This window comes from Balaenoptera acutorostrata, chromosome 4, assembly GCF_949987535.1.
Source record: "Balaenoptera acutorostrata chromosome 4, mBalAcu1.1, whole genome shotgun sequence".
NCBI lineage: Eukaryota > Metazoa > Chordata > Mammalia > Artiodactyla > Balaenopteridae > Balaenoptera > Balaenoptera acutorostrata.
The window spans coordinates 81,390,386-81,406,982 of NC_080067.1; the positions used below are offsets into that span (position 1 = coordinate 81,390,386).

Sequence of the window (16,597 nt, forward strand, 5' to 3'; positions counted from 1 at the left end):
GTAGAGAATGGACTTGAGGACACAGGGAGGGGGAATGGTAAGCTGGGATGAAGTGATAGAGTGGCATGGACATATAGACACTCCCAAATGTAAAATAGATAGCTAGTGGGAAGCAGCCGCATGGCACAGGGAGATCAGCTCGGTGCTTTGTGACCACCTAGAGGGGTGGGATAGGGAGGGTGGGAGGGAGATGCAAGAGGGAGGAGATATGCGGATATATGTATATGTATAGCTGATTCACTTTGTTATAAGGCAGAAACTAACACACCACTGTAAAGCAATTATACTCCAATAAAGATGTGTAAAAAAAAAAAAAAAAAAGCCAGGAAGGCTTCCTGGAGGAGGCAAAGTGGGAACTGACTTGGGACGGAGAGGAAAGGCTCAAACTGGCAGAAGGTGCAGGGAATGCACTGAAGATAGAGGAAGCATCAGGCATAGAGAATGGGAGAATTAGCAGGACACCCAGGGGGAGGGAGGACACCAGGTTAAATAGGTTAAATAGGCTCGAGGCATTAAAGAATAAAAGGAAAAGATCTGCTCTGGCTCCCTACAGAGCTGTGGGCCATGTCCTGGGAACCCAGATGATGGGCAACAGCAGAAGTCAGAGGCTTGGTGCTGCCCAGCAGCCCCAGGACTTCTACACAAGGTCTTCCCACATGCTCAGCAAGCACCCAGATCCAAGACTACAAAGGCTTTGGAGGTTGTCTTCCACCTCTACCCATACTGAAGTCGCTGCCACGTGATCCTGCCAAGGGATCAGCCTGAGATTCACCATCTTCAGTGACAGGGGCTTACCACCTAATAAGATATGCCAGCAACTAACACTAAATGGGGAAAGGAAAGGCAGCTTCCCAGCCACTCTCTCTAACAGCAAAAACAATAGCAAAACACTATATTATTATTACCACTACTACTACTACTACTACTAATAATAATAATATGGAATGCACTTTGCACCTTTCAAAGGCTTACATACTACCATCACATACTCTGCCCTCTCGCCTCTTCCCTCTGGTCAGGTGGGAGACACCTGCTACTTGGTTTCTCCTTCCTCAAACCCCCTTCCTCTCTCTCCCTTCTCTCCATTTTGGCTATCACCCACCAGCAAGGGTGAACCCCTGCACTGTGGGACTGTGCTGGCTCTTTCACTGTGATTGAATTGCCACTCCTTGTAGATGACCAGAATCATCCAGAAACAAAGGCTCAATCCACGAAGGTGTATTAAGCACCTGTGTGTATTTCTTAAAATATGATCCTTCGCTATTCTCACACTGCCATTCCCCCAGCCCCTGCCAGAGATTCTGATCCAGGAGGCCTATATTAATGCCCTAGAACTGGCACCCAGAGTGATGTTGGTGCACCTTATAGTTTGGTTTCAATTACATTAGGGGTCACCAAACTTTTTCTTAAAGGGCCACATGGTAAACATTGTAGGCTTGTGGCCATCTGGTCTCTGCTAGAACTACTACTACTCAACTCTGCTGTTACAGTAACAAAGCAGCCATTGACAATACTTGTAAAAAGCTGAATAATGACCCCCAAACATATCAAATCCTAACCCCTGGAACCTGTAAATGTCACCTTATTTGGAAAAAGAGCTTTTGCAGATAGGGCTCCTAAGATGGGAAGATTATCCTGGAATATCTGAGTGGGCCCTAAGTGCAGTCACAAGTATCATTACCGTGAGGCATTGGGAGATTTGACACAGACAGAAGAGCAGAAGGCAATACCACCATGGAGGCAGAGGTGGAAGTGATGTGGCCACCAGCCAAGGGATGCTGGCAGCCCCCAGAAGCTGGAAGGGGGCAAGAAACAAATTCTCCCCTAGAGCCTCCTGAAGCAGTACAGCCTGCTGAAACTTTGACTTCAGCCCAATAAACTGATTTTGGACTTCTGGCCTCCGTAACTGTGAGAGAATACATTTCTGTTGCTGTAAGCCACCAAGCTTTGTGGCAACTTGTTATAGCAGCAATAGGAAGCTAATTAATACACTACTAAGTGAATGCACATGGCTATGTTCCAGTAAAACTTTACTTACAAAAACAGGTGGCTGGCCTGCAGCAAAACACAGGCTACAGTTTGATAACCCCTGAATTAGACATGAAAGGGACCCGGTGCATAAGATGGGTTGGAGAGAGAAGTAGGAAATGAGTACTATTCAGAAAAATAAATAAATAGATACAACTACTCACTTGAGTTCCCTTTGCTGGAAGGAGAGACAAGAAGGAGCAAGAAAAAATTTAAATCCCCTGTCCACCTGTTCATCCAGAGATGAACCCAAATAAAACCTGTGGGAATGTGTGAAGGGGACAGACCCCTCCAGCTGGAGCATCTCTCAGAGGGGCCTCAGCAGCTCCTGTGGCCCTGACAAGCCTGGGAGGGTGGGGCGCGATGAGGTGGATGTGTGTGGGTGCAAGGTGGGGGGAGGGTACTCACCCTTTGTTGTGAACATCCTCCAGAACACCCAGCGGGGACCAGAGGGCTCCCTTCCCTTTCTGCCTGCCTCTGGAGAGAGGAAGCAGCTTCTCTGAGCATCGCTTCCACCACCACTTCTCTCTCACTAGCACACAGAGAAGTGAGTGCCTGCGCACACACGCGCGCGCGCGCACACACACACACACACACCTTCTCTAGGTCCACTATAAAGGAAGCTTCCATAGACACTCACCAGACACGAAGGCCACTTTTTCCTTTAGGATGGGAAGGACATCAGAAGCTTTCAAACCATCATTCCGAAAAGACCCTGTCAGAGAACAAAACAGAAAGAATAAGGGTGAAAGAGGCCAAATGGCTGAATCCCTCAGTTTCACCCTTAGTTTCCCAACCCCATCATGAGCCAGAAAGTAATGCCTTGCTCAGGCCCCACAGCCCAGCCCAAGAGCAGGAGAGGCTCCACAACAGAAAGGACACTTCCACATGATGCCGGGCCATAGGGGTGACCAAGGGTATGGCCCTCCAGGTCCTTTTCAAGGAGAGACCAGTCCAAGTCACCCCCCAAAACACACACAAAGCTCCAAGCCCTGGAGGCAACAACTACAGCCCTGTTGCTGTGAACTTGAAGATGGGGGCTTTTTAGAAATCATTTTTGCACTTCTAGTGCTAGCACAGTGGCTGATACACAGTAGACACTCAGTAAATATCTGCTGAACAGGTTAATTAACATCAAGATGGACCACAATGCCCTAAATAATTCTTTTTGCCTTTCCTCTGTGTGGCACAGCAACTGTTAGTCTTCATTTTACAGATGGGAAAAGTGAAAATCCCCAAGTGACAAGCAAAGTTGAGGGCAAAACCCCTCCCCACCTCTTCTCCCGCCCTTTCAGTAACACCGTCCTCAGTCCACAATGGACAGCTGGTGAGCAATGTCAATCCCGTGGCAAGGAAACACCTTCCCTTCTTCAGCAACTCTTTCTCTGCCTAAATCTCGCTTCTCAGTTGGAAAGTCCTTTCAGGAGTCCAGTTGAGCTCCTGTTAGAGGGTTGGGGGCAGAGGCCTGGGGCTCACACAGAATGGAAAATAACAATGTGCCTCGAGAAACAGCAGCCTCTGGAGGCAAAGGACAACCCAGCCCCGTGTGCGATGCGTGGGAAGGGAGGACTCAGCTTACACACGCTCACAAAAACTCCAGGCCAGCCCACTGCACCCCTATCATTTACCCTGAGTACCCCACAAAGACTCTCAGGGAGAGCCAGCCCACACTCAGAGCCCTGCAGGCTGTGATGGAATCTCTGCTGTGTACCGCCTCTAGGGACATGGCACAGAGGGACCCCAGAAGAGTGGCGGCCCTGTGTCAGCTCAGTGAGAGAGAACCAGAGACCACAGACACCCCTTCTAGTGCCTTTCTCCACTTGGCTTACTCTCTTGTGGTCCCAACCTAACAATTTACAGAGGGGAGAAATGTGCTGGACAGGATGGTCCCACTCAGGGTGTCTCAATCCCTAAACATTGACTATTTCAAGGATCCAAAATTGTTAGGAATTCTGGCAACAACCTGGGACTAAGATCACTGGCCTAGGGAAGGGAAATGAGACAGTTGCACACTCAACCAAAGAGGAGAAGACAAGTATCCCCAGAACGCCAGTTTCCACGGTCAGAGGTCATACCCTAACCCCAAACAAATTTCCAAAGGGCCTCTGACCCTTTCACCTATTTCTTCTTTTTCGTTTTTCACTAAATGAAGACAGTGAGGCTTTTTTTCATTAGTTGCTTCTCTTTACAAGCTGGCCCAGAGTAGCTGATGTTGAATTAACCAGCTGCAAGGCTCACTTTGAGAAGACCGTGGGCAATAGAGGAAAAAAAATAACACCATAAAAAAGGAAGTTCTAACTATAAGCATGGTTTTGTACTTTCTTGTTTCTACAGATCTTTATGCTCTGACTTTATCTTCCAACACAGGAAAGCAATTAAACCTCACTAGTAGAAACTAATTAGGATCCATATAAATTATTGTAGAAATTACAAACAGATACATAGGTAAATTTTCACCATGATGCAATAAGAAGTTTCAGCTTCCTGGGCAAGGAAGAGTCCTATCAAGCTTTACCAACTAGATAAGGATCATCTTTAATATATGAATTGCTTGAGTAGAATGATGCTTCTGCATGAAAATAGTTTATTTTCATATGTGGACTGTGTCTTTCTATACATCAGTTTTAAAACACTCTCCTTTACATCACTACATACACTATTAATTTCTAGAGAAAAAATTTTAATAAGAAAAGTTAAACTTCAGTCCTGTCTTTGTCTAGATTATTTACAAGTTCGAAAATAGCAAGACCGAAAGTAATGAGATTTTACTGTATAATAAGAATCCACATAATCCTCTTCTCTCCTAAACTCCTGTCCTGTTTTTTTCCACTGTTCTTCCTCGCTTCCCCTACCATGTTAAAGTATACAAGACGGCTCTATTTCCACACAGTCCCCAGATATTAAGGAAGAGTTTGAAATTTGCTCTAAAAGAAGCAAAAGGTTCCTCATCCTGCCCTCTCCCCACTCCCACCTGTGGAGAGAGAGAGAGGGAATTTGGAATTTCATCCTGCATACCCCACTCATCATGCCCCACCTCTCCGTTCTCCCCTCCAGACTCCAAGACCTGAGAGAAGGGGAGCAGCTTGTCCAGGCAGCTTGCAATTGTTGGCCCGAGTATATGTCACTATCTTGGGTTGGGCTGGTCTAAGATTCCCAGCGGGGCTTCCTCTTCTCAGGCCAGAGTCTTCTTCCCTCATCCCGTTCAGAACACAACTGAGCTATCTCCCAGGTTGTGTGCCCACCATAAGAAAACCTAAAGTGTCCAGATTTACAAAATCCTTAAATAGGGGATAATCATTTCCAACAGCAACAACAAAATTTTTCACATTATAAAAGGATTTGCTCCAGGGTTTCTTCAAATAAAAGTTGCCTTAGTGGTTTGAATTAGTTTCTCATTTGCCAAAAAATTGAATTACAAATAACTTTTCAATAATGTATGTATTATGTAAAGCCAAGTAGAGCTAAACTAATTAGCCCAGCAGCTCAGAAGTTGGTGACCTTGCATAGAAAACCTATTTGCACTGGATAAAGATTCTATGTGTCAATTCCCCCACCATCCTTGTGAAACCAGCTGTCAGAATCTATAAGAAAGGGGAACTTCACTGAACGCTAACTCAAACAGGACCAATGAAATAGCAACATGTTTTCACTCCCAGGTACATGGCTGGGCAGACTCATAGTAAATATTCAATAAATATTTGATGAAAGAAAAAATACATGAATGAAATGTTAACCCTTCCTAAAGTGACTTGCACAAGGTCAGTGGCCTCATCTGTCACACCAAGTGCTGGTGATCTGAGTAGATGATCTCCAGAGTACCACTCAGCTCTAGTATTCTGAGACTTTTTAAACCTTCTCTTCATATTTATTAGCCTTTAAGATCTTCAGGTTATCAGATCAATATGCTTTGAAAGAAAGTATAGGGAACCAATTCCCTGGCAAGATTCAGTGCAATTTGGGAAGATAAAATAACTCTTCCTCTTCAATATACGCAAATCAATCAACGTGATACATCATATTAACAAATTGAAGGAGAAAAACCATATGATCATCTCAATAGATGCAGAGAAAGCTTTCGACAAAATTCAACACCCATTTATGATAAAAGCCCTGCAGAAAGTAGGCATAGAGGGAACTTTCCTCAACATAATAAAGGCCATATATGACAAACCCACAGCCAACATTGTCCTCAACGGTGAAAAACTGAAACCATTTCCACTAAGATCAGGAACAAGACAAGGTTGCCCACTCTCTCCACTATTATTCAACATAGTTTTGGAAGTGTTAGCCACAGCAACCAGAGAAGAAAAAGAAATAAAAGGAATCCAAATCGGAAAGCAAGAAGTAAAGCTGTCACTGTTTGCAGATGACATGATACTATACATAGAGAATCCTAAAGATGCTACCAGAAAACTACTAGAACTAATCAATGAATTTGGTAAAGTAGCAGGATACAAAATTAATGCACAGAAATCTCTTGCATTTCTATACACTAATGACGAAAAATCTGAAAGTGAAATTAAGAAAACACTCCTGTTTACCATTGCAACAAAAAGAATAAAATACCTAGGAATAAACCTACCTAAGGAGACAAAAGACCTGTATGCAGAAAATTATAAGACACTGATGAAAGAATTAAAGATGATACAAATAGATGGAGAGATATACCATGTTCTTGGATTGGAAGAATCAACATTGTGAAAATGACTCTACTACCCAAAGCATTCTACAGATTTAATGCAATCCCTATCAAACTACCACTGGCATTTTTCACAGAACTAGAACAAAAAATTTCACAATTTGTATGGAAACACAAAAGACCCCGAATAGCTAAAGCAATCTTGAGAACGAAAAATGGAGCTGGAGGAATCAGGCTCCCTGACTTCAGACTATACTACAAAGCTACAGTAATCAAGACAGTTTGGTACTGGCACAAAAACAGAAATATAGATCAATGGAACAGGATAGAAAGCCCAGAAATAAAACCACGTACATATGGTCACCTTATCTTTGATAAAGGAGGCAAGCATATACAGTGGAGAAAAGACAGCCTCTTCAATAAGTGGTGCTGGGAAAACTGGACAGGTACATGTAAAAGTATGAAATTAGAACACTCCCTAACACCATACACAAAAATAAACTCAAAATGGATTAAAGACCTAAATGGAAGGCCAGACACTATCAAACTCTTAGAGGAAAACATAGGCAGAACACTCTATGACATAAATCACAGCAAGATCCTTTTGGACCCAGCTCCTAGAGAAATGGAAATAAAAACACAAATAAACAAATGGGACCTAATGAAACTTAAAAGCTTTTGCACAGCAAAGGAAACCATAAACAAGACCAAAAGACAACCCTCAGAATGGGAGAAAATATTTGCAAATGAAGCAACTGACAAAGGATTAATCTCCAAGATTTGCAAGCAGCTCATGCAGCTCAATAACAAAAAAACAAACAACCCAATCCAAAAATGGGCAGAAGACCTAAATAGACATTTCTCCAAAGAAGATATACAGATTGCCAACAAACACATGAAAGAATGCTCAACATCATTAATCATTAGAGAAATGCAAATCAAAACTACAATGAGGTATTATCTCACACCGGTCAGAATGGCCATCATCAAAAAATGTAGAAACAATAAATGCTGGAGAGGGTGTGGAGAAAAGGGAACCCTCTTGCACTGTTGGTGGGAATGTAAATTGACACAGCCACTATGGAGAACAGTATGGAGGTTCCTTAAAAAACTACAAATAGAACTACCATACGACCCACTACTGGGCATATACCCTGAGAAAACCATAATTCAAAAAGAGTCATGTACCAAAATGTTCATTGCAGCTCTATTTACAATAGCCAGGACATGGAAGCAACCTAAGTGTCCATCATCGGATGAATGGATAAAGAAGATGAGGCACATATATACAATGGAATATTACTCAGCCATAAAAAGAAACGAAATGGAGGTATTTGTAGTGAGGTGGATGGAGTTAGAGTCTGTCATACAGAGTGAAGTAAGTCAGAAAGAGAAAAGCAAATACAGTACGCGAACACATATATATGGAATCTAAGGAAAAAAAAAAAAAAGGTCATGAAGAACCTAGTGGCAAGACGGGAATAAAGACAGACCTACTAGAGAATGGACTTGAGGATATGGGGAGGGGGAGGGGTAAGATGTGACAAGGTGAGAGAGTGGCATGGACATATATACACTACCAAATGTAAAAGAGATAGCTAGTGGGAAGCAGCCGCATAGCACAGGGAGATCAGCTCGGTGCTTTGTGACCACCTAGAGGGGTGGGATGGGGAGGGTGGGAGGGAGGGAGATGCAAGAGGGAAGAGATATGGGAACATATGTATATGTATAACTGATTCACTTTGTTATAAAGCAGAAACTAACACACCATTGTAAAGCAATTATACTCCAATAAAGATGTTTTAAAAAAAAAAAAAACAAAACACAACTCTTCCCTTCCCTGGCCTCCCAGCCCATTCTTTCCCAGGAATCAGTTTAGGGATTGGAATGTTCAGGGCACGTCCCCCCATTTTGCGGACAGCCCAAGTTACCAAAATGCGAGACTAGTGATGGGAGAACTTCCGGGGGCATACACACCTTGAAGGAGGAAGACATGAACTGCAATTACTCTCTCTGATACAAGGTACATTTGATAGCACTATTAGACTATAAACCCTAGGCCCCTTGCTACCTCTAAAGAAAGCCTGAGAAGAAATAAAGGTCCCTGTGCCCTTGGGGTTACTGCAGGAAAAGAAAGAACCAGAGGGTTCCCTCATGGGCCTGGCCCAACATGAATGCTGTGCTTTATCTTAAGGACAAAGGCACACTTCCCCCCTTCAGTGTTAATCCCACCCCATTCATGTCCTGCTGCTGTCAGATTTACAAGCCTGCTGTTCTGTTAATTAGCAAAGTTGAAATGCTCTGCGTCTATTAGGGAAGTAAAAATTACCACCGCCATCTCCCCAGGATCTCCAGCATGGGTCTTCTCCAAGCCCCACTCTTACCTCCTCCTCACTCCAAAAGGGTTATGCTCACATTGCTGCTGCCTGTTCCTCTTCACATTTTCCTAGTCACTGCTCCGTTGCTGGAAGATGCCGATGATCCTCCCTCTGGCTCCCAGCCTCTGTGTGGCCCCACGTGGCAAAAGCAGGACCAGCCCTTGGGTCACAGGCCCTGTCTGTGGTTTTGTGGCTCTGGGATGACAGTGAGTCTCCCAGGGCAGCTGGGTGCCTTGTCTATGCTAACCTCCTTTAGGATGCAATCATGATTTCAACAAGTGAAGAAACAAGTAAGTGTTGAGCATTTGGAGGTGCAAGCTGACAGGGTACCCATGGATTGCTCTTTGTTTCCTTTTGGTTCTCAGTCACACCCCCTTAATTTGCACTTAGTTAGAAGTTATTGTGTAAGTATGCTAATGTTGCATCAAATGGGCCCTAACCCTGTTTTGCCACTGAGACAGCAAATTTCCCAATGCTTAGGTCTCTGCCTCCTCTTTCCACGCCATCCCTGTGGTGTCCAGCATAGGAGCCTTGATCACAGTGGCACTGAAACACTGACTGATCTGCTGTACAAAAGAGATCTGGCTTATAGCTGAGAATTCCAAGAGCTCATTAGGCAGAACCTTGGTTTTGGCATTATTTGGACAGTTTCCTATTCCCAGGGTCATTCTTTTATCAATTCTCTATTGAACACCTATTATGTACTAGGCCTTATGTTAGGCTGTGGTGATACTTTGACAAATAAGAAATGGACACTGCTCTCCAGGGGTCTTCCAGGCAGAGGTAGATAGGTATGCAGACAGGACAATGAGGTATTATCAGAGATAAGACATCAAGTGTACAGAATGCCAGGGAGCCCAAAGGAAAGGCTTCCTAATGGTGAGTCTTAAATCCTTCCTACTTAAAGTAACAAGCATCATCTACCATCTTGCTAGAAATGCAGAATCCCAGGCCCCACCCCAGACCTACAAGATCAGAGCTTGTATTTTAACAAGAAACCCAGGTGATGAATGTGCATTATGTTTAGGGAAGTGATATACTCTAAAGTATGTCTTTCTATTCCAGAGTTGCTTCAGAGGCAGAGATAAACAAAAGCATCCTTTAGCCCAGTCTAAGCAGAACCTCTAGAATCTGACCTACTGCTGCTGCCCATGACCCCTCCCACTCCCACCATGGGAAGACCCCTCCCCCCTGCCCAGGATTCCAGAGATTCACCCATTACTCTGTGACCCAGAACTCAAATCCAGCTCTGGAATAAAAAGGCTATCCAGGAGGGCTATCCCCTTCCAGGGCATTGAGACTGGACCATGTCTTATTTTTTGGCAGTAGGAATATTTATGAATAACACTTGTCCAAACTGCTCAGAATTTTGGTAGCTTAAAACCACTCTCTCATGAATCAAATATTTTAATTTCACAACAGATCTTCCTCGCTACCCCAACCCTCAGAGCCCTCCGCCTTCTCTAACTGCTCTCAGTACCATAAACACTGTCACTGATCATATTTACAGGCCAAGATGTCATCTCTGAGATGGCCCTGGAGGACAGAGCAGCCGGGCGGCTTATGCCTGTTCATCGCACCTGCACTCCCACCCACAGGTGCAAAGCCTTGAACACTGGGCAACACTGGATGAGAAATAGAGGAAGGAGAGGTGCCCCCACCCTAGGGAGCTCCACATCTAAGGAGAACACAGTGCTTACCTCAGGCAATTTGCTCCTTTGGAGGGGAGACCCAATTTTTGCCCTCTGAGAGTTTCCTGCCTAATAAAATACCTAATGCCCATTTCCCCTGACACCAGAAAGCTACCAAACACTCTATAAAAAAACAACTTAGGGGCTTCCCTGGTGGCACAGTGGTTAAGAATCCGCCTGCCAATGCAGGGACACGGGTTCGAGCCCTGGTCCGGGAAGATCCCACATGCCGTGGAGCAACTAAGCCCGTGCGCCACAACTACTGAGCCTGCACTCTAGAGCCCACGTGCCACAACTACTGAGCCTGTGCTCTAGAGCCTGCGAGCCACAACTACTGAAGCCCATGCGCCTAGAGCCCGTGCTCCGCAGCAAGAGAAGCCACCGCAATGAGAAGCCCACGCACCGCAATGAAGAGTAGCCCTCGCTCTCCACAACTAGAGAAAGCCCGCGCAGCAATGAAGACCCAACACAGCCAAAAATAAATAAATAAAAATAATAAAGTTCCCTTAAAAAGAAAAAACAACAACAAAGCTTAAGAGTCTGAGATTCTGGTAAAGACCCTGCCATCCTGCCTCCAACATGGCTGTCCTGCACCCCCTCTACCCTGATTACTGGTGCCCTCAACCACTGAGTTACCCAAACAGAAACCTGGGAGGCATATCCTATACTCCACCCCACCTCCACTCCTATATTGCAAATACCGATCCAGTCACTTGGCTCTGTTGATTCTACCTCTTAAATCTTTCTCTAATCCATCACTTCCTCTGGGCAGTTTCCCTGACCTCCCCATCAAGTTGAGCTGTCCCTGACTGTACCTTGTACTCTGTCACTCCTGAAAGGCATTTCTACGTTTTCATTCTGTTCCCCATTAACCGATCTTGACACCCCAAGGGTGGGGACCATGTCTTACTCGGTGTTCTACCCCAACACCTAGCACAGTGCCTGTCAAGCAAAAGAGGATAAAGAAACACTGCACTGAAACTGAGCACGCACAGGTCCTAAGAAGACAGAGAGTAAGAGTGGTGAGTTGGAGGCAGTTCATCAGGGTGGCTCCCCCAAGAGGTGATCTTTGAACTAGGTTTTGAATAAGGGAAGGGCCATGGAACAGTGCTCTGGTGGGAAGCAGTATGTGCCAAGGCAGAGAGGAAGGGGCAAGCAAGCTGTGTGCTAGAGACAGAGAACAGGCTGAACAGAAAAGCAGGGTTATGCAGCCACGGAGAGGAGGGCATGGGGGAGGTGGGTGGGCTCCGTGATCTCATTCTGAACTTGAACAATCTCAGTAGGGTGGGCTCCCGAGAAGGCCCTGGCAAAGATGTGTCCGCAAGCGCCTGCAGGACCTCAGAGAGCTGGACTGTGCCGCAGCAAGGGCCAGAGCTGGTGGAATCTGGCTGGTCCCAAAGGAAGGCTGTGTTTCCAGAACAGAGCTGGACCCAGCAGGCGCTGACTCCAACCTCCACGTCACATTCTGTTCTATCTTGAAGGAGACGGGGAGAATGGGACACACAGCCCCTGCTGAGGTGGGTGGTGGGCAGGGGGGCAGGGGGCACTGGAATTTGGCCTCTTTATATCTTCTCCCTAGGTTCTAAGAGAAGCAGGAGGAATGCTTGTCTGCTAGGTACCTCCTGGGAGCCTGCCAGGCCAGTAAGCAGGCTGAGAGTTTGTGGAAGACCCTGAAGATGCAATGTGGAACTATTCATAAAGGGAAGAGACTTGAGGACATGGCCCCTTCTCTGTAGGGACTAGACGGGCAAAGCCCTTGGGAGAAGATGCTGTCAGTGCAGCTGGGCTGAGAGGGAACCTATCGGTGCAAAGTGGCAATGATCTTTATTCCCCTCACTGTCCCTTCTCTCCTTCCCCCTTTCCTATATTAACCCAAGAGGACAGAGAGGTGGCAAGAATGAGAGGGGAAAGGGTAAGAGTGAGAGACAAAGAGCTGGAGAGAAAGACACACACACACACACACACACACACACACACACGCACACAGATGGAGGTGATTGGCTTGTCTCCTCTTTACAGACACGCTAACGAGCTATTGAGGCAACATCCTGTGGGAAACTCCTCCGGGAACTATAAATATGTGCCTTGGAGCTCTCCTTAAAACACCTGCCACTGCGGCAGGAAGCGTGTGCAGAGCTCAGCAGAAGGAATACATCTGGCCGAGAAAGAGACTGGGCAGCTTAGTGTCAGCAATAGACGCATCCACTGCCTCTCCCCAGCTGGGGATCTATCACCCCACGGACACCTGCAAATGTCAGACCAGCTGGCAGCACCCTCCTTGCCCTTGAGCAGCAGCCACAGAGCAGCGATGGTGCGGTGGGCTCTCCCCGACCCCGGCACCAGGCCATGGGACTTCTGAGAGAAGGACATTCACGAACCTCAGCTCACCTGATTTCAGCGCAAAAGGGGAGAAGGAAAACAAACACAAAGGCTCCTCTTTCAGCAACTGCTAAGTCCTAAGCTTTTCCAAACAAACTGACGAGGCCTTATGCAGTGTGAGGCAGTAGCCAGGGACTTGTGCTGAGGGCCAGATTGAGCCGTCTTTACACAATGGGGACACAACGTCTACCTTCTCTGAACTCTGACATGCATTTGAACGTCACCCCTCACAATGAGCACTTTCTGCCCTGCTCCACAGTGAGCTGTGTCGCTTCTCCAGGGTGCCTTCCCTAACTCCTTCCCGACCCCAGGCGGGCCTGGCTTCCCTTCTCTGTGCATCACATGGCAGGCACCTCACTGCCATGCCCTCTCCACTCCTGCATCTGGATCCCTCTCTAGACTCGAAGCTCTTGAGGGCAGGGACTGGCACACAGGTGGTGCTGAATGAGCAGCCCAGGAACCGAATCTTATTCATCCACAGTGCCTTCCACACAAAAGGTGATTAATAGCAGCTGTGTCTCTTCCTCTCCTGGTCCCTCTCTGTGCCTTTTTTTACCCCACCTCCATCTTTCTCTCTCTCACGCTTCACGTGAACTCTTAATTGTGGCCTGTTTCAATATTAACTTCCTAAAGTCAATATTAGACATAAAGGCCTGGCTAATGGGCTACTTCTGAAGAGCAGAAATGTGTAACACTTACCACTGCTAAATTAGTTCCATTAAAGATCACTAATAATTAGCACTTTAAACATGTGGGTAACACCTCTCTAAGCCCAGCTAATGAGCAAACCATTTGTTTATTCTTCACAAGCTTTAATATTAGCTTGAGCTGAGACCTCAGCTGCAATACACAGATTCACTCACTCTCCCTCCCTCCCCAGAAAAGTTGCCATCATTCAGTGTCCTCTGGACACAAGAAAATGGCCACTTCAGAAGTGACTATACCTGCTCATCTTTTTTTTTTTTTTAATGGAGTCTTTGCTAACTGATCAGGTTATTTAAAGTCCTCATGCCTCACAGATGGTGGTGAGGGTGGTAGATTTATTGTCTTTTTTTCTTACACTGAGCATTACTCTTGGATGGGTCCTCAAAGTAATACAGAACATTTGCCAGTGATGAATCAGTCAGTGCTGAATATAAATCAGCTGTTGAACATTAGCAGTATATTTGCTTTTGTAATATGTTTAGAGAGAGTTACAGAGGTACTCAGAGGCAGGAGGTGTGTCCTGTGGAAGTTCAGACATTTAAAAGTTTCACTCCTTGGGACCCTCACTCTCAGTCTCTTTCCCCAGTGTGCACATCAATAGCATTTTAATTTTAATTTTGATTTAATCAGGACATTACGACTTCAGTTAAAAATGAAATTGTTGATATGAAAAGCCAGCTTTGGCCTCTGTCATTATGGAAGGCACTCAGGCAGGCATCCAAACATGAAATGGCCCAGCACATCCCCAAGGCCTCTTTCCTCTCCCCCCACCCACCCCCATGGCCTGAAATTCAGGTGTGGGTCACAGTAAAGCAGCAATGGCTGACTGCAGAGCTCAGAGCAGGAGACCCTCATGGACAGCTCCTGGCGCAGTCTCTCTCATCCCAGCCCAGAGTTTCTCCCTGTTCCCACCTCCAGGCTTTCTGATTCCACAGCTGTGCCATTCCTGCCCTGGTCTCACTACCATGCCCGTCAGTGGAAGCAATGCCAGAGGGACAGATTGGACACAGGTCCACCGCAGACATAGAACAACTAGGGCCAAAGTAATAACCAGGTTTGCAGAATTGCAAGTGCAGCCTGACAGGTGAGAAGGGCCACACACAAAGGTCATATTATTGAACAAACTTTAGCAAACTAAAGCCCCTTCTCCCACTTCAAGGACGTGCGTGCTGCTGTCCTTGGTCCTGAGCTAGTTGTGTAGTTGCTACTCAGAGTGACTGCTGTCCAGCCTGTCTTAGGATATGTGAACCAAACGCGAAAGAGAGATAAAAGAGACGTTAAGATATATCAGAGAGATAAATACAAAAAAGTATTGAGGGACACAGACATGGAGAGATTACTGGAGAGAATTAAAAGACTTGTTCTGGGGCTTCCCTGGTGGCGCAGTGGTTGAGAATCCGCCTGCCAATGCAGGGGACACGGGTTCGAGCCCTGGTCTGGGAAGATCCCACATGCTGCGGAGCGACTAGGCCCGTGAGCCACAATTACTGAGCCTGCGCGTCTGGAGCCTGTGCTCCGAAACAAAAGAGGCCACGATAATGAGAGGCCCGTGCACTGCGATGAAGAGTGGCCCCCACTTGCCGCAACTAGAGAAAGCCCTCGCACAGAAACGAAGACCCAACACAGACATACATAAATAAATAAATAAATAAAAAACACAAAGTTAAAAAAAAAAAAAGACTTGTTCTGGTATTGTTTTCAAATAATTGCTGTAACCAAGAAAGGTCTGTGCACATCACATCACATCACATCCCAACCCATCCCATCACATCACACACACACACGCCTTCCATGGAAATGAGACAGCATGAACTCCTTATGTCCGCCAATACTATGTTTAGGTTTCTGGATAAACTGACATAGATGGGTTGGCCATGGAAAGATTCCTAGTGTTTTAGGGAATTTTTAAATCTCTCCTTAAGTTATTACCTTGGGTATCTAAACACTACCCAATTCAGTTCAATAAATATTAATTGAGCATCTATATGTACCAAGTAAAGTCCCAGTCACTATGGGTATAATGATAAAAAATGTAGAGTTCCTGACCTTAACGGACTTTTAATTTAGAGGGAGAATCAGACACATCAACATGTAATTTTAATATCAGGTAAGAAACACAATGATAGAAGTATTGGGTTGGCCAAAAAGTTCATTCAGTTTTTAAGTAAAAATGAAAGACACATTTTTCATTTTCACGAAGAACTTTATTGAACAACATATTCACTAACCGAACGAACTTTCTGGCCAACCCAACCCAACACATACAAGGGACAAATATTCAGAAAATCCCAAAGGGCTAATAAAACTCAAGGTCTAAGAAAGTGTCTGAAAAGTGAAGGAGCAGTAGCTAGAGAAGAGGCATTGGGTTATGGGAATCTCAGCAAGGTCCTGGACTGGACAGGACAGTAGTGAGTCCTGAGGTTTCTCTGGTAGGTTTCGGGAACAGAGAAGAGTAGCTAAGACATGATGGCTTCCCCCTACAACCCAGACCCTCTCCACAGTAACAGAGAGATGAGTTAGTGTTTGCCAGAGATAAGCAACAAAGCTTCCCTTACAGACCTAGCAGAATGAGGAGCCAGCTTAAGCTAGGAAATGACCAGGATCAGGAAGAGTCTGACTCATGATGCCTGATACTTCTTTAGAAAGAGGCAAACCATGTCAAGTGTTAAATAGGAAACCAAGGTAATCCGAATATCTCATGAAGCTAGAATTCTCCAGAATATGGAAAACAAGGAGCTGGGGCAGGGGGAGGGGTTGTCTGCAAAGGGTTGCCTAGG

The 16,597-nt window shown here is 45.6% G+C and overlaps 1 protein-coding gene across 1 annotated transcript in view; it reads right to left on the reverse strand.

Annotated features, from left to right (window-relative positions):
* KALRN (kalirin RhoGEF kinase) overlaps positions 1 to 16,597 on the reverse strand; it is a 605,233-nt gene that overhangs the window by 416,226 nt on the left and 172,410 nt on the right. The window contains exon 2 of the mRNA XM_057544931.1: positions 2,669 to 2,743. Coding sequence (XP_057400914.1) covers positions 2,669 to 2,743 — 75 coding nt within the window. The remainder of the gene's footprint in view (positions 1 to 2,668; positions 2,744 to 16,597) is intronic.